At 39.5% G+C, this 21839-nt stretch overlaps 1 protein-coding gene across 1 annotated transcript; it reads left to right on the forward strand.

The window, feature by feature from the left end:
* The first annotated feature begins 7223 nt into the window (after positions 1–7223).
* BET1 (Bet1 golgi vesicular membrane trafficking protein) lies at positions 7224–21464 on the forward strand. Its single transcript, XM_020913771.2, has 4 exons — positions 7224–7410; positions 12164–12288; positions 18773–18829; positions 20256–21464. The coding sequence occupies exons 1-4, from the start codon at positions 7392–7394 to the stop codon at positions 20409–20411; spliced, it is 357 nt and encodes a 118-aa protein (XP_020769430.1). The 5' UTR covers positions 7224–7391; the 3' UTR covers positions 20412–21464.
* Positions 21465–21839: the final 375 nt, after the last annotated feature.

Here is a 21839-nt window from a genome sequence, read left to right on the forward strand (position 1 = left end):
ATGACTGTGGTGTCATCTGCGTATGACCAGCTGGTTTTGGAAAGGAAGGGAAAGCTAGTGCTGGTAAAAACGGAGACAGACAATCCTTCAGAAGGCTGCCTGTGAGTAACTCTTAAGTCCCACAGACACTGAGCAAAATTTTGAATTGACCTTGTCTTAAGGCCTTCCAGATAAAGAGATGTATTAATAGACTCTGGCAGACTACTCCTTTATTCCACTAGCATTAGAGTCTGTCATGTGCTTTCTTTCAACAGTTAAACTAACCCTCACCCAGCATTATATTAATGGGTGAAGGTTTACCTGTGTTTCCCAGGTGGTGCCAGGGTAAAGAACCCGCCTGCCAATGCAGGAAATGCAAGTGACCCAGGTTCGATCCCTGGGTCAGAAAGATCCCCTGTAGGAGGAAATAATAACCCACTCCAGTCTTCTTCCCTGGGAAATCCCATGGACACTGGAGCCTGGTGGGTTTCAGTCCATGGGGTCTCAGAGAGTTGGACACAACTGAGCATGCATCTTTTACCTTCATGAAGGCTTACCTGAAGATGGGTCCACTTGGTTTCTTCAGCTGAGCTGGTCATCTGGTGTGGGGGAAAAGCTTCTTTGTAACCCCTCTTTTCCTATCCTCTCTGGTACAGGCATAAGGCACTAGATAAATATTCATGGCCGTGCATAATGGATGTCACTGGTCACTAGCTAATGGATGGCACCTGTAGGCAAAAAAAAAAAAAAAAAGTCATTATTTAATGGAAAGAAAGTTCTAAATGGTCCAAATATCAGAGGACTGCATAATCATGAATATTTATGTAACATATTATCATTTAAAAACATAGAAATCTCTCAAACCTTTCTAATTGAGCTAGAAAAATTCACACTAGCCTAGAATTAGACATCCAGGCTAAAGGCCCAGAAGTGCCATATTCACACTTTAATAGAGTTTGAGGTATTGGGGCTGTGAAGGCAAATTCTCTTTCCCTTGTTTCTACGAAATCAATTTTTCTAATTTTCTCTGTAAAACTTGTTATTTCCACATAATTCCTTGCTGATAGTTATTGCTCAGATTATGTTTTTGACCTTGAGGCCCTATTTATAGAGAATTTTAAAGGAGGCGGTGGAGGGAGGGCTTTGGCAAGAGAAAAAATCAGATTCTTAGCATCTCCCATAAAGATGTGCTTCAAACAAGATCAGGTCTTTATCCTTGCCTCTCAAGAGAAGTTGGGCTTCTAACTGCAATAAAGAAAATTCAACAACATAAGATAAACAGGAGTGAAAGCATGTGGCCAAACACGTCTGGGTTCAGAACACAAATCATCGCCCTAACTAACAAACCATAACTTTCATGGCCAGTTTATGATAGTGATAAAGGCCTCAGTGATGTGAGTGAGCACCTTGCCCTAAGCTATTCTACGAAACCTGTTTATTACTCAGAACAGAGATCAATAGCTTTTATGCAAGTGCTCAAACCACACATGTGCTTTAATGTACTAAGAAATAACTTTTCCCTACCCCTGCTTGCACTGGGAGAATCTGCTCTGCCCCAAATACTGGAATCCCTAACACTCAGCATCAGCTGCCTGGACCAACCAGGTAGGGACCCCTTATCCACGGCTGACCAATCAGATTTTCTCTCCCAGAAAACTGGGACTGACAATACTGTGGTACAGGGATCAAACTGGAGCATCAAAGAGACATGACACAGAGCCTTTTGTTCTGTAACAGTTAAAGGAATCCAATGTTCAAAGAGAAGAGTAAAGTAGGTAAGAAATACAGACAGAAGGCACTATATAGCCCTAGAGGGACAAAATCAGCAGCATCTGGACTTTCCACAAAGAAATTAGGTTGTACTTTGTGCAGCTGGATTCCAAAATGTCCACCTTGAAATTCTGTCTTCCTACCTGTCCCCAAATGCAAAAACCAAAAAACCCCGCAAAAATATAACATCATGCCAACTTTATTCACTATTAACTTTCAGTTCAGTTCAGTTCAGTCGCTCAGTCGTGTCCGACTCTTTGCGACCCCATGAATCGCAGCACGCCAGGCCTCCCTGTTCATCACAAACTCCCAGAGTCCACCCAAACCCATGTCCATCGAGTCGATGATGCCATCCAACCATCTCATCCTCTGTCGTCCCCTTCTCCTGCCCTCAATCCCTCCCAGCATCAGGGTCTTTTCCAACGAGTCAACTCTTCGCATGAGGTGGCCAAAGTATTGGGAGTTTCAGCTTCAACATAAGTCCTTCCAATGAACACCCAGGACTGATCTCCTTCAGGATGGACTGGTTGGATCTCCTTGCAGTCCAAGGGACTCTCAAGAATCTTCTCCAACACCACAGTTCAAAAGCATCAATTCTTCAGCACTCAGCTTTCTTCACAGTCCAGCTCTCACATCCATACATGACCACTGGAAAAACCATAGCCTTGATTAGATGAACCTTTGTTGGCAAAGTAATGTCCCTGCTTTTTAATATGCTGTCTAGATTGGTCATAACTTTCCTTCCAAGGAGTAAGTGTCTTTTAATTTCATGGCTGCAGTCACCATCTGCAGTGATTTTGGAGCCCCCAAAAATAAAGTCTGACACTGTTTCCACTGTCTCCCCATCTATTTCCCATGAGGTGATGGGACCAGATGCCATGATCCTAGTTTTCTGAATGTTAAGCTTTAAGCCAACTTTTTCACTCTCCTCTTTCACTTTCATCAAGAGACTTTTTAGTTCCTCTTCACTTTCTGCCATAAGGGTGGTGTCATCTGCATATCTGAGGTTATTGATATTTCTCCCAGCAATCTTGATTCTAGCTTGTGCCACTTCCAGCCCAGCATTTCTCATGATGTACTCTGCATATAAGTTAACTTTAGTGTCCATTAAAAAAATATTACCTTATAAAGCAATCTGTAAGTTAGATACTCTGGTTTCTAACTTTGAGAAATAAAGCAGAGTCTTTTGAAACATGCATTAATATTTTATAAGCAATGGAAATTAAATCTATCATCTTTAACCTAAAGCACTGTTTTATAAATGTCTCTAAAATTGGACTATCATAAGGGCAGCCTATGTAAAGTGCCATTTGAAATTTAGCTTTGCTGTGGGTCCAGATACTTGGGGAAAAAAAAAATCAAAGCTACTGATTCACTGACATTAAGGAAGGAGTCATTTCCCAGAATGAGGTCTTAGTAATATATCAGAATTGCTGGAAGATTGAAATATCTCAGAGTGAAACATGAGAAAAAGCCTTATCTTTGCAATCACACTCTATCTAGCTTTCAGGTTCTCTGATATCATGCCCACCATGATAAAAAAATTTTCTACTGCCTATACCCACCAAGTCACATGAAATTCACTCACCTACGGTTCATTAACCACTTACTAAGACAGAAGCCAACCTGGCGGGTGGTTTGGGAAAATGGTGCAACTTACAACCCCTTCCATTCCTTCGTTCCTTTTGCTTGGGGCATAATATACTCTATTTTTTTGTTTCCCTGAAAATTTCACTTCTCAGTTATGTCACCTTGATCAGTATTTGTAATGGAAACACAAAAGACCCTGAACAGCCAAAGCAATCTTAAGAAAGAAAAATGGAGCTGGAGGAATCAACCTTCCTGACTTCAGACTATACTACAAAACTACAGTCATCAAGACAGTATGGTACTGGAACAAAAACAGAAATACAGATGGAGCAATATAGAAAGCCCACATATAAACCTGTGCATCTTTGTGCACCTTATCTTTGACATAAGACACAAGAATATACAAAGGAGAAGACAGCTTCTTCAATAAGTGGTGATGGGAAAACTGGACAGCTACATGTAAAAGAATGAAATTAGAACACCTCCTAACATCACATACAAAAATAGTCTCTGTATGGGTATGTATGTCTTCTGTATTCCCTCACTCTCTTCCTTTTTATCTACCAGTTATGTCCCCAATACCTTGGAAGATTTATCTCTGCAGACAAGGGCCAGTGCAATACACATGTTTATCATTCCTTGACATCTCATTCCATGTAACATACGTGGTACCCCATGAGCACAGAATGCCAGTGGACCCATAACACATGAAAGTTCAGCAAAACTCACTTTAACGTGAGTACAAGTGTGTTAAGTCCATGACTGAATAAGTGTGGGCCCTGACAACTCTGAAAGAGCACATGAACCAGAACTTCTCTTGCAGAAAGGAGAAAGTGACCATTTGGATTTTCAGGTCACCAGCTGAATAAAAGCCAGCTTTGCCTGCCTGGCATTATATTCTTAGTACCTTTCATTATTTTATTTTTTCTCTCTTTTACATTTTATTATTACATCTCCCTATCATGTAGGGGTAGGGGGGGGGCTTCCCTGGTAGCTCAGTTGGTAAAAAATCTGCCTGCAATGCAGGAAAACCCTGGTTCAATTTCTGAGTCCAAAAGTTATCCTCGAGAAGGGATAGGCTACTCACTCCAGTATTCTTGGGCTTCCCTGGTGGCGCAGATGGTAAAAAATTTGCCTGCAATGAGGGAGACTTGGGCTGGATCCCTGTGTTGGGAAAATCCCCTGGAGGAGGGCATGGCAACCCACTCCAGTATTCTTGCCTGGAGAATCCCATGGACAGAGGAGTCTGGCAGGGTATAGTCCATGGGGTTGCAAAGAGTTGGACACAACTGAGTGACTAAGCACAGCACAGTACCATGTAGGGGAAGCAGTTTTTAAGAGGATAAGTACTTCTGTAATTTAAACAGTCTGCTTTGGTAAACTTAACGTTCGATTTAAAAAATTACATTAGTATGAGAAAGCTTTCTAAGTAAGATGATTTTTCTGACATGTTTTGATTAGAGAACACATGTACTTCTTACAAAAGAAGGAACTGTCACAGATTGTAAGATAAAATGCCATCATTTCTCTTATTAAAACTTCAGTGTTTATTTGGAATAACTATTTCTGATAAAATCTTCACTTAATTCTCATGTTTTTAGAAAATGGTGGTATATTTTTATGAAGAATGTTTTCCTCTCAAAACGTTATTGGATTAAGCTTATTTCCCAGGTTAATAACTTATTAAAAATTGGCTTTTTTGACATGTACACAGTTTAAATCCATATATTTAAAATGGATAACCAACAAGGACCCACCATATATCACTTGGAACTCTGCTCAACATGTGGCAGGCTGAATGGGAGGGGAGTTTGGGGGAGAATAGATACAAGTATATGTATGGCTGAGTCACTTTGCTGTGCACCTCGACTATCACATTGTTAATCAGCTGTATTTCAATATAAAATAAAGTTTAAAAAATGGTTTTGTGTGTGTTTTACAAAAACAACCGAGGGCAGAGACTCACTCTGCCACTACTATAGTCAATGTTCCTATTGAGAAACTATAAGGGAACACATGGAACAGCAGGCTGGTTCCAAATAGGGAAAGGAGTCTGTCAAGGCTGTATATTGTCACCCTGCTTATTTAACTTACATGCAAAGTACATCATGAGACACGCTGGGCTGGAGGAAGCACAAGCTGGAATCAAGATTGCCAGGAGAAATATCAATAACCTCAGATATGCAGATGACACCACCTCATGGCAGAAAGTGAAGAGGAACTAAAGAGCCTCTGGATGAAAGTGAAAGAGGAGAGTCAAAAAGTTGGCTTAAAGCTCAACATGCAGAAAACTAAGATCATGAATTGATAATTCATGGCAAATAGATGGGGAAACAGTGGAAACAGTGGCTGACTTTATTTTGGGGAGCTCCAAAATCACTACAGATGGTGATTGCAGCCATGAAATTAAGAGACGCTTGCTCCTTGGAAGGAAAGTTATGACTAACCTAGAAAGCATATTAAAAAGCAGAGACATTACTTTGTCAACAAAGGTCCATCTAGTCAAGGCTATGGTTTTTCCAGTGATCATGTATGGATGTGAAAGTTGGATTGTGAAGAAAGCTGAGCACCGAAGAATTGATGCTTTGAACTGTGGTGTTGGAGAAGACTCTTGAGAGTCCCTTGCACTGCAGGGAGATCCAACCAGCCCATCCTGAAGGAGATCAGTCCTGGGTGTTCATTGGAAGGACTGATATTGACGCTGAAACTCCAATACTTTGGCCACCTGATGCGAAGAGTTGACTGATTTGAAAAGACCCTGATGCTGGTAAAGATTGAGGGCAGGAGAAGGGGACAACAGAGGATGAGATGGCTGGATGACGTCACTGAGTCAATGGACATAGGTTTAGGTGGCGTCCGGGAGCTGGTGATGGACAGGGAGGCCTGGCGTGTTGCGATTCATGGGGTCGCAAAGAGTGGGACACGACTGAGCGACTGAACTGAACTGACTGAAGTGACCAGAGATTGCCTTCTCAGAAATCTCTAGTATAGAGATTATCTAAGTGTCATACAGCAGCAAGGACGGAACTGCAATGATCCAATGGCTTTTGTTCATCTACTGTGTATCAGATTCTTTTTTTAATTCCTCATTCAACCCTCACCATAATCCTACGAGGTACAATGAAATTCTAGGAATAACCGCCATTCCAGTACTCCTATACCTCCACCAACAAGCTTATAAACTCTTTAAATTGGCACCTTACCATGTGTAAACAGTATTTTGGTATCCTTTGTGTAAGTTTAAAAGATCTAAGTAGGGGGAAGTTTAGAGGTCCTTCGGTTCCTTAACTAATAGCTGTGCGTCTTTCTAGAAATTCAACCAACTCAGTAACGGAAATGAAGTCTCCACTGCCTCTGAGGAGACCCAGTTATTCTGATCGACTAGTTCAATGGAGCAGGATCCTAGTACGAGGGGCTTGGATTTACTCTTCACCACCAGGTGACCCGGGCACCAACTGGCTACCCCTCTTCCGTCCCTTCAATGGGTCTCAGATGACTTATGTGTGAGACCAGAAACTTGGATAAAGTTTTCTTTGACTTTACCTGAACTAACTCGTGGTGACAGGCAGTGAGAGGCGGAATCGGGAAAGAGAAGTTAACCATCCTCTTATGGCCTGGGGAGGACAGATGTACTGATTTAAATTCGGGGTCCGGCAGCGGAGAGAAAGAGCCAGTCCTGGAGTCGAGATCCAGCGTCCCAGGTCCGGAGTCTGCGTCCCAGGTCCTGAGTGGCAGCTGAAGCAGCACGCGCCCCTTTGCCGGAAGCCCCGCCCACTTCCTCACCCGTTCACCCCAAGTCCCGGCCTCGTGCTCGGCCTCGGCGGCGAACTATATTTCCCAGAATGCCATTCAAGCCGCTTCGCAGGGCGCCAGTAAGCGCCTTGGGTGACGTCATCAGCCAGCGCGGTGTTTAGACTCTACTGATGTCGTGGCGCACTGGAGGAAGAAGTTGCTGTTTCGCCGGGGCCTGGTCCTGAGGACGCGGTCCAGGTGGCCCCTGGCCTCTTCCTACCCACCCCTCCGCCCGCCTTTCCCCCCACTTCTCTGGCAGGATGAGGCGTGCAGGCCTGGGTAAGAAGAGGGTTGAGATTCGAAGTTCCGGGACCCTAGAACTGGCGGTGCTGGGCGCAGGGGCGTGGGGGGAAACCGGACTGGCCTCTTGTCTCTGGAATCTGAGACAGAGAGCAGGGTGTATGGAGGGGTCTTTGGAGGTGGTGTCAAGTGGAAACACCACCATTTGTTCCAGATCCTACTGGGTTCCTTAAGTTTGGTTCTGTCCCAAGTTATGGATGGTAGGTTTAGATGGAATAGTGGAGAACTAGGGGTGAGGTATGTACAGGTGCCAACGCAGTGAGGAGTTTTTTTGTAGTGTTACTGACTGAGTGCGGTTATGGCAATTGCTGAGTTTCCAGAGTTGCTGAAGTCTGCCTTCGACTTCTCTCTACTGGACCTAATGTTAGTTTCTTCAGAAGTGAAGTTTGAAGAGTGTTGCACGCAAAACACACTGATAATAATCGTGTTAGCCTGGTAACAGTGAGTTAGAGAGGTAAACACACACGTCATTTTTGTTAAAGGCCGTGATGTGGATCTTCGGAGTCAAAGGCCATTTTACCCAGAACATTTCTTATCTGACCCTTGTTCCACTGGTAAGACGGTAGAGTGTAGTAACACCTGGTGACTTAGCATTTGTTCTTGACTTTTGGCCTAGGAAGTAGTTTCAGTAAGCAGCAGAACAAATTAGGCACGGGAATTTACAGTGGGCTGTTAGAGCACAGAGCCGATAAAACAGCATTTTCTGGTTCTGGAACTATTAAGAGATGACTGGGAAAAAAGAAAAGAAGAAACCTGCCATGTTAATATACGGTATACCTGAGAAAATATATGAAATACTTGAAAAAGGATAATGTTTGTTACCTTTTTCAGTTCTTATAATTCAGTGGAAAAAAAGTTTTTAAAAGTGTCAGGTATTTAAAGTTAGTGAAAGTTGCCAGTAACTCTAGGCATGTACACCGATTAGTAAATTGTAGTATGAGAAAAAGCTCTTGAAAAATGTAGTTTTTTGTGAATACTTGGGTCATAAAAGGAAAATTGGCTGGGTAAATTGTAGAGAAAAAAGATGCCTTATTTTGAACAAGTTTAGTTTTCTGTGCCTAAATGAGTTTCCTTTTTATCATTAATGACAGCAGGCATTTATTGTGTATTTGAGTAAGCTCTAGGTATACAGTCCTTTGTGGCTTCCCTGTGGCTTAGTGGTAGAAAATTCACCTGCCAATGCTAGAGGTGCACAAGAGATGCGGGTTCGATCCCTGGGGGAAGATCCCCTGGAAAAAGATCTCCAGTATTCTTGCCTGGAGAATCCCATGGACAGAGGAGCCTGGCGGACTACAGTCCATGGGGTCACAAAGAGCCAGTCAGGACTGAGCACTCACATGCGTCCTGTGTAGCTCTCTTGATGATCCCCAAAGCTTCTAATCTAGTTGAGGAGTAGAAATATGTACAAAGATAAATTATAGTACAAGGTGGTAGCTATACAACCAAATAAGTTCTACAGGCCGTGAATGTCCCAGGAATTTCACGGAGAGCACTTGGTAATTTGTGTGGACACAGAATCCTCAACTGCAGCTGAAATAGCAAAGTGTAGGAGAGTTTGTTTCCAGTTGGAAGTGTGATCCTCTCCTTGCTCCAAAACAATTGTAGGACTAGAATCTAGAATTATGAATGATGTGTTTAAGGGATTATGATTAAACCAATTCAGTTGGAGTAGGAGACGTAGAACCAGAGCCAACCACACTGTGGAGACCTTTGAGTACCAGGTCAAAGAATTTGGATCTCATCAGTAGGTCTTTGGGCCTTTTTGAAAGTTTTGTGCAGCAGTGTGCTGTGAAATTGCAGAGAGAGGAACTTGAGAGATGGTGGTTCTGAGCCCTGACTGTACACTAGAATCACCTAGAGAGCTTTTAAGGCTTGAATACCTGGACCCCAGCCCAGACCAACTAAGTTAGAATCTCTAGGATAGAGTTGTTTTTTTCGTTTGTTTAGTTTGTTTTTAAAGTCCCCTGTAGTTGAGAGGAGGAAAGGTGATTCCTTAGGTGTCTGTTGTTGTAAATTACATTGGTGTGATGTGACATGATGTGACAAGAGCTTCTTTTTTTTTTTAAGTATCTGTGTGTTGGGGTCATGAATCTGATGAATATTCCTGGAGAGAAACCCCCGCACTTCATGTGCACGCTTGGTGCTTTAGTCGTGCCTAACTCTTTGTGACCCCAAGACCTGTAGCCCACCAGGCTCCTCTGTCCAGGGGATTTTCCAGGCAAGGATACTGGACTGGGTTGTGGGTTTCCAGGCCCACAGTTCACATGACTGTCTAAGTGACTTGGTTCATTTATGATAGAAACTATCCAGAAGTAGCATTTGTTTATAGACACAGTCTGAGGATTATCTTTGACATCCATTAGGTTTCCTACAAATTTTCGTGCCAGTAAGTCACAAAAAAGAAGTGGCTAAACTTGGAATAACAGCTCCTAACTTTTGATTTTTTTTTTTAAATATTGGGGATGGATGATGGTGTGAGGGAAGATTAACTCTTTAATAGGAGAAGGAGCTTTGAAAGATTTCTGGACAATAAATAAAATGGGAATTTCATTTTTAATAAATGGAGCAGTGTAGAAGAATTCTAAAAATATATAAAAATAAGATATGCAAAAATAATAATGAAGGAAGTGGAAACAAATAGCCGCTAATTTAGAACTGAATTCCTTGGGGAAGTTGTCAAGTGGTTAATTCAACCAGTCAGTAATGACTTATTGGGTGAACATTATATATGTAGCGTATTAATCATATAAAATATGAAGATATTTTTATTCCCTTTAAGGATTTTGGTCTATATTAAAGTAGAATTTCTATAGCATATTATTGATGAACAGGGTGAGAATGCATGTTTTAAATGATTCTTTTAATTGTTGAGTAGAGGGAAATATTATGTCTAGTCACTTGTCCTTCCATTGTACAATGGCACATTACAGAACTTTGTAGATAATGGATCAGAAACTGAGGGAAATTTGAGGAAGGCAACTCTTTCCCCTCAGTAATATACTTGTTTAACATTTTGTTGTGGTTTTTGTGGTGGTGGAGATTGTGTGTCTACTGCTTGAAATACTTGTTAGATACAGGGATACAGAAAAAGGATGAGAGACCACTTTTGTCCTCAAAGAAGCTTATGACCCCAGTGTTGACAAAGGCAGACACATTCAGAGCTGAACAGCTGAATTCAGATTCTGTTCATTGGTTAGTTCATTTACAAGTTAATTTACTGGCTATGCCTTACTGTGTGAATATTTTTGGGGGGATCTATAGCCATGAGCAGAACAAATTTAGTTTCTGCCCTTGGAATGCAGTCTGGAGCATGATATTAGTGTTATGTATAGTCAGAGCTGTAAGAATTCGAAAGAAAGTTTTGCTTTTTAGAGAAAGTGAGAGTTTTACTATGCCTGGAAAGAGCTTTCTGTTCACTTTCCAGCCCTTCCTCCATCATCAGTGTTGCCTGCTGCGTTCTGCCCTTCCATCGCACTGTCACTGCCCCTTCATCCGCTCTGAGTAGGCGGAGAACTCTGGTCCCTGTGCTATGCCTTTCCTCCATGGAGTCAGGCTCCCACTGACAGTACAGTCCGTGTCCAGTCTAGCCCCCAGAATCCATGTATATCACCTACTCTTTGGACAAGGAATCTCAGCATCTTGGGGCCCTGTTCTTCAGCAGCCCCAACACTGCACTCCAGCTCTTGTTCCATCCAGCCCTGCAGGTGCTCATGGGCCGACATAGGCTGATCAGTTTTTCTGCAGAAAAATCACACATCCAGGTGAAAAATCACACTACAGTATAATTGCCTCAGCCACAATTGCTTTATCCCTGTAGTAATCCTGTACAACCCCAGTTATTTTCCTCCATTATTCTCTAGTTTTTTCCCCCAAAAGATCACCATTCTTCAAAAACAGGCTTTTCTCTTATATCACTGAGAAAATTGTCAACAGTTTTTTTTTTTTTTTCTTTTAAATGCAGTTAGATAATACCCTTAACTATGCTTTCCTTTCTGAGTCCTCCAACGTGTTAGTATATGTATTCACTGTTCAAGGCTCACTCCACCTGCTGGAGTGCCTGATGAATATCGAGTTATATTGGGCAGTGCCTGGGACTGTTGTCCTGTATCCCAATGCGCTTCCCTAGAAGATGAGCTCTGAAAAGTCTTGATAGAACCTAGAAAGAACAAGGGATCTGATGCATGATAGAATGAATGAGTCTCCCTCCTAAATCTCAGTTAATATTCTCCATAAGTTATTCTAATTCTCTTCTGTTTAAAAGAAAGGACCTTCCCTCTGCCATAAACTCCATCCTGTTGTATTATCCTGTCTCTGCCTTTGCCTTCACAGCTAAGCTTCTTCCATAGTACTAATTTTAGGTGTGTGTGTGTGTGTGTGTGTGTGTGTGTGTGTGTTATAATGGTATATTTCTAGAGAGCAGGAAAATAAGTCCAGAATACCAGTGTCTATTTATATATTTATATATCAGTGTCTATATCAGAGTCTTATGGGCAATCAGTAAGCAGTCAACAAATGCGTATTGAGCTGAATTCAGTATCCTTTGCTTAAAAGAGGTAATTAAAGTTGTTCTGATCTCTATTTGGATCTTATTCTTAAAGTTCATTTGGAGTGTGAGTATTACAGACATGCCTGTCTGTCAGCACCCTCCAGGGGTCTTTTTCGGTTCTCTCTAGTCAGGGTTTCAGAAGGGACTTGTTTTTGCTACAACTCTGCTCGGGACTGATCCTTGCAGGTGAAGGAGCGCCCCCTGGCAACTCTGGGAACTATGGCTATCCCAGTAGTGGGTACAGTGCCTGTGAAGAGGAGAACGAGAGACTCACGGAAAGTCTGAGAAACAAAGTGACGGCTATAAAGTCTGTGAGTATATAACATATACTTCTTAGTTTGTGCATTTATATACATTTATGTTTTTTTCATGGGAGGAAGGGGTAGTTAGGGGGTTTGGGACAGACATGTACACACTGCTATATTTAAAATGGATAACCAACAAGGGCCTACTGTATAGCACAGGGAACTCTGCTGGATGTTAGTGGCAGCCTGGATGGGAGGGTTATGTGGAGGAGAATGGATGCATGTGTATCATTAAGTCCCTTCACAGTTCACCTGCGACCGTCACAGCTTTGTTAACTGGCTGTGCTCCAGTACAAAACAAAAAAGTCTGAAAACGTATACTTTTATTGGTGTAGGGGATTTAGTCCCACAAACTGTATAGTTCAGTAATGTGAGCTTTCCCCCTAGATTTAACAATTCAGAGATAATAAAGCACTTAGGTAGCCCAAATCACCTTAGTTCAGTTCAGTTGCTCAGTCATGTCCGACTCTTTGTGACCCCGTGAGCCACAGCACACCAGGCCTCCCTGTCCATCACCAACTCCCGGAGTTCACTCAAACTCATGTCCATTGAGTCGATGATGCCATCCAACCATCTCATCCTCTGTCGTCCCCTTCTCCTCCTGCCCCCAATCTTTCCCAGCATCAGGGTCTTTTCAAATGAGTCAGCTCTTCGCATCAGGTGGCTAAAGTATTGGAGTTTCAGCTTCAGCATCAGTCCTTCCAATGAACTCCCAGGACTGATCTCCTTTAGGATGGACTGGGTGGATCTCCTTGCAGTCCAAGGGACTCTCAATTTTTTTTTCCAACACCACAGTTCAAAAGCATCAATTCTTCAGCACTCAGCTTTCTTCACAGTCCAGCTCTCACATCCAAACTTGACCACTGGAAAAACCATAGCCTTGACTAGACGGACCTTTGTTGACAAAGTAATGTCTCTGCTTTTTAATATGCTGTCTAGGTTGGTCATAACTTTCCTTCCAAAAAGTAAGTGTCTTTTAATTTCATGGCTGCAGTCACCATCTGTAGTGATTTTGGAGCTCCCAAAAATAAAGTCAGCCACTGTTTCCCCATGTATTTGCCATGAAGTGATGACTGGATGCCGTGATCTTAGTTTTGTGAATGTTGAGCTTTAAGCCAACTTTTTCACTCTCCTCTTTCACTTTCATCAAGTGGCTCTTTAGTTCTTCTTCACTTTCTGCCATAAGGGTGGTGTCATCTGCATGTCTGAGGTTATTGATGTTTCTCCCGGCGATCTTGATTCCAGCTTGTGCTTCTTCCAGCCCAGCGTTTCTCATGATGTACTCTGCATATATGTTAAATAAGCAGGGTGACAGTATACAGCCTTGACGTACTCCTTTTCCTATTTGGAACCAGTCTGTTGTTCCTTGTCCAGTTCTAACTGTTGCTTCCTGACCTGCATACAGGTTTCTCAAGAGTCAGGTCAGGTGTTCTGGTATTCCCATCTCTTGAAGAATTTCCCACAGTTTATTGTGATCCACACAAAGGCTTTGGCATAGTCGAAAAAGCTTAAGTAGATGTTTTTCTGGAACTCTCTTACTTTTTTGATGATCCAACAGATGTTGGCAATTTGATCTCTGATTCCTCTGCCTTTTATAAATCCAGCTTGAATATCTGGAAGTTCACAGTTCACGTATTGCTGAAGCCTAGCTTGGAGAATTTTGAGCATTACTTTGCTAGCATGTGAGATGAGTGCAATTGTGCAGTAGGGTGAGCATTCTTTGGCATCGCCTTTCTTAGGGATTGGAATGAAAACTGACTGTCCCGTGGGCACTGCTGAGTATTCCCAATTTGCTGACATATTGAGTGCAGCACTTTCACAGCATCATCTTTTAGGATTTGAAATAGCTCAACTGGAATTCCATCACCTCCACTAGCTTTGTTCGTAGTGATGCTTTCTAAGGCCCATTTGACTTCGCATTCCAGGATGTCTGGGTCTAGGTGAGTGATCGCACCATCATGATTGTCTGGGTCGTGAAGATCTTTTTTGTACAGTTCTTCTGTGTATTCTTGCCATCTCTTCTTAATATCTTCTGCTTCTGTTAGGTCCATACCATTCCCATCTTTGCATGAAATGTTCTCTTGGTATCTCTAATTTTCTTGAAGAGATCTCTAGTCTTTCCCATTCTATTGTTTTCCTCTATTTCTTTGCATTGATCGCTGAGGAAGGCTTTCTTATCTCTCCTTGCTATTCTTTGGAACTCTGCATTCAAATGGGAATATCTTTCCTTTTCTCCTTCGCTTTTTGCTTCTCTTCTTTTCACAGCTATTTGTAAGGCCTCCTCAGACAACCATTTTGCTTTTCTGCATTTCTTTTTCTTCGGGATGGTCTTGCTCCCTGTCTCCTGTACAATGTTACGAACCTCCATTCATAGTTCATTCGGCACTCTGTCTATCAGATCTAATCCCTTGAATCTATTTGTCATTTCTACTGTATAATTGTAAGGGATTTGATTTAGGTCATACCTGAATGGTCTAGTGGTTTTCCCTACTTTCTTCAATTTATGTCTGAATTTGGCAATAAGGAGTTAATGATCTGAGTCACAGTCAGCTCCCAGTCTTGTTTTCGCTGACTGTATAGAGCTTCTCCATCTTCAGCTGCAGAGAATATAATCAATCTTGATTTCAGTGTTGACCATCTGGTGATGTCCATGTGTAGTCTTCTCTTGTGTTGTTGCAAGAGGGTGTTTGCTATGACCAGGTCGTTCTCTTGGCAAAACTCTATTAGCCTTTCCCCTGCTTTATTCTGTACTCCAAGGCCAAATTTGCCTGTTACTCCAAGTGTTTCTGGACTTCCTACTTTTGCATTCCAGTCCCCTATAATGCAAAGGACATCTTTTTTGGTTGTTAGTTCTAAAAGGTCTTGTAGGTCTTCATAGAACTGTTCAACTTCAGCTTCTTCAGCATTACTGGTTGGGGCATAGACTTTGATTACCATGATACTGAATGGTTTGCCTTGGATACAAACAGATCATTCTGTAGTTTTTGTGATTGCATCCAAGTACTGTACTTTCTTTAATACAACTGTCATTTATTCCAGGGCAAGAGATTTCCACGAGAAAAAAGCTTTCTTTTAATAAGGAGCCTAAACTATCAATATTGGAAGTAAAACTCAAGTAATTCTTAATTTCCTTCAAATGTTGTATTTTCTAAATTATTAACATTATATGATATTGCTTAGTTTAATAATGAATTCCTATTGATTTATTAAGACCTTGAACATAATACTCATTTCTGAATGTAACAGTCACCAGGCTGAATAGAATTCTACTTTCCAAAAACTAATGAAATATCAGTGAAGTTTTAGCAACGTGACTCAAAATTTAAACATGATCTGAGTACAGGTTAGAAAATATGGTCAGTCAAAACATATTTATATATATATATATATGTATTTATTTTAACTTCAGCTTTTTTGGTAGTTAAATCTAAAACACTGCTTGTAGTATTTTACACTCCTGCAGTACAGTTAGAGTGTAGTAATATCTCAGAGCATTCCACCTTCCACCCCCAAGCCGCTCATCTTCTGACTTTTATTCTGCTAGTCTCAAAAGCTACAAACCTCAGTCTTTTGTGTTTCTGCCTTTGAACCTCTTGTCAGTCACCAAGCCCTGTGTTCTTTCTCTCTACTCTTCCTATTTGACCTTCCTGTTTCTAATACTGTGACCTGGTTTTCTTCAGTGGACTAGTGGGAAGGCCTTTTAACCGATCTGTTTCCCATTTTTCATATGTTTTGGTCTGAGTTACCCGCAGTAGTCATCACAGTCATCTTTTTGGCTTTTAGAGTATTTTGTAAATTGCATTCTATGCTCCCAGAAGTCTTCAGTGGCCTCCATGATGTAAGAAATGAAGTTCGCACTCCGTAGCTTGATCAGACAGTTCTGCAGAGATTGTCCGGCTTTTTAGAGAGTACCTCCCGCACCTTCAGAATGTGCGCGTGCTTTCTGCCAGATGGAGTATCCCTCGTGTGCTGTGTGTCCTGTCAGCCTCCCACTCCTGTGTCTTTGGTCATGCAGTCCCCTTGCCCAAGGCCCCCTCTCCCTCCTGACCTTGGCTGAAGTCCTGCACATCTGAAAGGCTCCATCTCTTTTCACCTTCTCTCCTCCAGGCTTCACCTGGTCACCACATAACCTAACCTTCTCCCACGAACAGAAGGTCACTTGTACCATTTCTGTAGCGCTTACTGCGCAACCATCTGCATTGGGATTGTTTGTGTGTGAAAGAGATTTACCAGATACAGGGCTTTTTTGTTATACTTAGTTTTACATTCTGCATAGCACTTAATGTTCTTCCTTATAGTGTATTGAGTTAATATGTATTAAATAAAGGAGTTACCAAAAGGTAGTTTTGATTATGCATTAAAATAAGCATGTGTGGTACACTTATAGAGCATTCATTGGAAGCTTATGTTGCCAAAAATTAATTGATAGTTCATTAGTCTTTGAAAAATAGAATTGTATTTCAGCCTAGAGACCGTTATCTCCTGAAAGTATTGTTTTCAAGGTCATATTAAATCAAAAGGAGTTGATCTATGAACTAAGCAATATTGTATAATGTTAATAATTTAGAAAATACAACATTTTGGAGGAAATTAAGAATTAAATGATTTTTTTTTTTAGTTCCAATATTGATAATTTAGGCTCCTTGTTAGAAGAAAGCCTTTTTCTCGTGGTTATTTCTTTCTCTGGCATGAATGACAGTTGTAAAAGTAGTTAGGCGAAAGTTTCATAGTTGCTTTATTATTTCTGAATTGTTAAATTTTGGGGAAAAGCTTATATTCTGATCTATAGACTCCTAGAATGGTTTTGTGTTAATATTACCACAGATACTTTCCACACACAATAAGTTGAGGACAATATTTGCCGTGGCTTACTATGATTTTTAGTAGTTTCCAAGGTTTAGTAGTAGTGTATTTATTCAGCTATTTTAGAAGTGAAGTCTTTGATGAATTTGTCATATGAAGTATTAGATAAGTTTTGATTTGAATAGCAGCTGTAGTCACTTATGATACTTCATTTAGACTCAGCCTCTTCTCTGCATAGCTTCATGATGTGGATAACACTAACTTGTAAATTTTTTCCAATTTATTATTAAATTTTAAAGAAGAAATACCTTTAGGATCTAAAGAAATAATTAATTTAGGCATATATTCAAAGTAATGTCACATTCATTAGGAAAATATTACTTGTATCTGAACTTGATAATATGGGAGCTTAAATAACATTTTAAAAGTGTAAATGAAGAAATATACAAACAAATGCTATTGTGTGAATTATATAAAGATAGAAAAAAGAATGAAACATGTAAGAAACATTTACCTAAATTAAAAGATGGAATTGAATATTAAGATTAAATCAAAATGAAGAACAGGGAGACAATGTCCATAGTTGAGAAGGAATAGAGATTCTAAATTTTCTTTTTAATTATGAAACTATGGTAACTTTATAGGAGACTTAGAAAATACAGAATGAAATAATATTTCCACTATATATTACAATTAATTTTTTAAGTAGATTAAGATTTTTAGTTGAAGTTTCAATATCAAACTCTCAAAAATGAATGGAATGAGTAGACAGAAAAGTAGAATGATATAGTAGACTTGAAAACATTGTGAGCCAATTCAATATAATTAAGATTTATACAGTTTTCATACAACATCAGGATACAGATTCTATCAAGTTCCCATAGACTATAAACTAGGAGACACTGAATCATATCCAGAGACATAAGACCAAGTGCAAAAATTTGATGGCCTAAAGGTACTGAAATCATACAGTGTCTGTTCTCTTACCACTGTGGAATTATATTAGAGATCAGTATCAAAAGATATTTGAAAATAACCCACATATCCTCAAGTGCAATGTGGCTTTTCCCAAGAGAGATCTTTGACTTGGCCATTGAAAGCCTCAGTAAAGTTAAGAGACTGAAAAAACAGAGGGTGATTGCAGAGAAGAAAGCTTTTAAATGTGAAGTTAATATCAAACTGAGAACTTAATATCAAAGATACCTTAAAAACCCCATATATACTATGTTGTTTAAAAAAAAGGAAATTAACATATGGTACAGTATTATTAACTAAAATGCAGCTTTTACCCAAATTCACAAAATTTTATGCTAGTGTTCATTATTTGTTTTCATCCCTTATTCAAGATTCCATATTGTATTTAGTTGCATTGAGCAGCTTCAGCTGCATGCAATAAATTCTGATAAGTGCTCTTCACTTTTATTCTGCTCCAAATATTTTCTAATTTTCTTTGTCATGGCTTCTTAGATACACCACACCCATCATTTAAAAGTGGACATTTAATTTCTAAATTAGTTTTTATTAATTTCAGTGGGAAAAATAACCAAAGAATAAGGTGTATTTTATATTTTTAAGAATGCAGTTTTATTTGAGAAAACATTTATGCTTAGAATGGCATTGTTGTTTTTACTTTATAACACTTAAAACATTTAGGTAAGTAATAATGTTTATGCTTTTTTCTTTGTAGCTTTCCATTGAAATAGGCCATGAAGTTAAAAATCAAAATAAATTATTAGCTGAAATGGTAAGTGGTTATGATTTTAACTTTAAGAAACTTGGTTGGATATTCTCAAATTTGGCTTGGAATAACTCTTAACAGTTGTTTTTGCCCTATTTTTACATTTTTCATCTTGCCCAACCCATATCAGTAGGAGGGGGAGGTAGGAGTGAGTGTGTATTTTATCTTGTATTTAGAAACACTGTTAAAGACTCAGGACAAATGACTCTTTCAAGCTGTCTTTAAGATCTCAGTGGATATAGACTGCCAAGTAAATGCTTTATATCCAGTCAACCAAATGTCTTTCACTTAATGTAAACCTGTCTTCTGCTTGATCTCCTAAGGATCACTGTGAACAAGTGAATAAAATTGAATATAGTAACATCCCCAAGCCTTTTATCTCTAAACAAACTCAGTAAGGTATACCTTTTCTTGCTAGAGGCTCTTTTCATTCCTTACTGTTTATTTTGGACATCAAACTCCTTTGGACTTTCCCTAGTTTCTTCAATGCTTTTAAAATTGTACTATTTAAAAATGAATATTGCACTGAATATTTTCTGGTGAAGGCTGTACATTAGAATCACTTGAGGAACTTTGAAAATATCCATGCCTGATTCTCTCTTGAAATATTCTGATTCAGAATTTTAGGGAGGGGGGCATCGCTCAGTATATGTATTTTGAAAAACTTACATCCCAGGTGATTTTGTTGCATAGCCCTAGTGAAGAACTATAAATGTAAAGTGCTTAAGCTACCTAGAACCTGAGCTGTACAAAGGCTATCATTATGTCAGGACCTTACATCTCAGGTTATTGAGATTTCTAAGAAAGTGCAGTCTTTCCAAATCATACATAGTTCTCTCACCTTCAGGACTTTACCAGCTGCGTTTTAATGTGGCAGTTTTTCCCCGTCCATGTTTGAAGTCTTTACCACAGTTTACTACCTCTACATGATAGTCTCTTAACTTTTAATAGTCTCTTAACTTTCTGCTGACCTTCAAAGTCAGCTTCCTAAACAAAAGGATCTTAAAAGTAAAGGTACATTTAACTGCTAACCATGCTCAGTGGGTAAATTGCTGTACTGGGAAGCAGCCAACCATTTAACCTTGGAGAGTGATACCTCCAACAAAATGTGGGGGAAGCCTGTGTGATGCTAGATGAACCTCTTACTTTTATTGTTAATGTTTCTTAATCCACATAATTAGAATAAGACCTAAATATTTTGGGGTTTTGAATTACTCTGGAGCTGAAAGAATGTTTATTGGATAATGAAAGAGCTTTTTATTTATTGAGAAAATTATTTTGTATGGAGTAATCAGGTTGATTATCCAAGTTATACACAGGCTCCAGAAAATGTCATTAAATGTGTATTCTAATAACAGTATATTAAATTACTCAAATATGCATATGTAAAATGTTAGAACCCAACTATTGTGTTTTCCTTTTTCCCTCATAGGATTCACAGTTTGATTCTACAACTGGATTTCTAGGTAAAACTATGGGAAAACTGAAGATTTTATCCCGAGGGAGCCAAACGAAGTTGCTGTGCTATATGATGCTATTCTCATTGTTTGTCTTTTTTGTCATTTACTGGATTATTAAACTGAGGTGATGCACGTCAGTGTGACTTTGGAATTTGTTCCAACTTAACAGCTTGGAGTACCACATCAGTAAAAAAAAATCAGCATCAAAACATTCCTGAATTTCAGCTACTCTGGCTCCTCCCATCAAAGAGTACTGAATCTTACTTGTTTTATAAATCACACTAGATAATACAGTGCTCTTTGGATACTGTTTCTTAATGGTTCACTTTTTGCCCCTATTTTCAGGGGTACTGGGATGTTCTGAGGTTCACTCTGGCCCTAACAGTTTTTTCCTGTTTTTTGCTGTGAGATTAAAGAGCAGTTATAAAATTCTGTTGTTACCATAGATGTAGGTTTATGTTCCACATAAAGAAACTTAGTGGGAGAATAGCAATGCCTAAAGAGCCTGACGCGATGCTCTTGAGGCGGTGAGCAAGTCTGTGATAGATGGAGAGCGTGTTTTCCTGAATTGTCATTGCCACAATGTTGTACTCTTCTTTGCTCCTTTATTTTGTTTAAATTGTAGGCTGATTTTTTTTTTACCTACAGTTTTCCTAATAATTTTTGATGATATGACTCTCCACCCCCCCCCCCCCCCACCCAAGGACCTCAGTCTTGACTAAAACTTGTTATTTTGGCATATTTCTAGTAGGATCCAAAACAAATGTGTACCAGTATAGTTGTCATTTTATATTAACTTTATATATATATAACATTGACTTCGCTTATAATAGTTTTATGATTTTAGCCACTTAGATAGGCCATTTGGTTATCATTTATAACAGAATAATGTGAAACTAAAGTAATTGCTAAGCTCTGAATGGGAATAAAATGTTCAGGAAAAGTAATTGCCTCTGCTTTATTATGTGCTCAAAATAAGTATTGGAAATACTCAGGCATTGAACTTGGGGTTAAGGGCACTGTTGTTTTAATCTAGTGTATTTGTTTATAGGAAACAATGCAAAAATGGACTGCTAAGTAGATGCCAAAATGTTGTGACATTGTCTGTATGACTAGTGTTTTGGAATTTGTTCATTTATAGGCTTCAGAAATAAAATTTTTAATAAAATGTATTAATTGACTTTGCTGCTTCTTTGTTCGAGTCTTTTTTTTTTTTTCCCATAAACCAAGAAGTGGTTCTGAAAACTCACAACAAACTCAGGAAAGCTTAATGTATTATTTCACTACTTGCTTCAAACAAATAAGATAAATCATGACAACAATTTCAAAAATCTATTTAATTCTTTCTTCCTTCTGCTTGGGGACCCCTAGGAAAAAGTACTTCCAGAAATAAAATTTTGGGAAGACATCAAATATGAAAAAGTTCTAATATTTTTATAATCCTTTACAAACTCATTGCTAAATCTGAAAAGGACTTTGTTGCTGTTGGTGTCTGGGATAATAATTGAATAAACAAAATACTCATGTTATTATTTTTATTCGAACACAAGACTTGT

This window comes from Odocoileus virginianus, chromosome 1 (assembly GCF_023699985.2).
Source record: "Odocoileus virginianus isolate 20LAN1187 ecotype Illinois chromosome 1, Ovbor_1.2, whole genome shotgun sequence".
NCBI classification, from domain to species: Eukaryota; Metazoa; Chordata; class Mammalia; order Artiodactyla; family Cervidae; genus Odocoileus; species Odocoileus virginianus.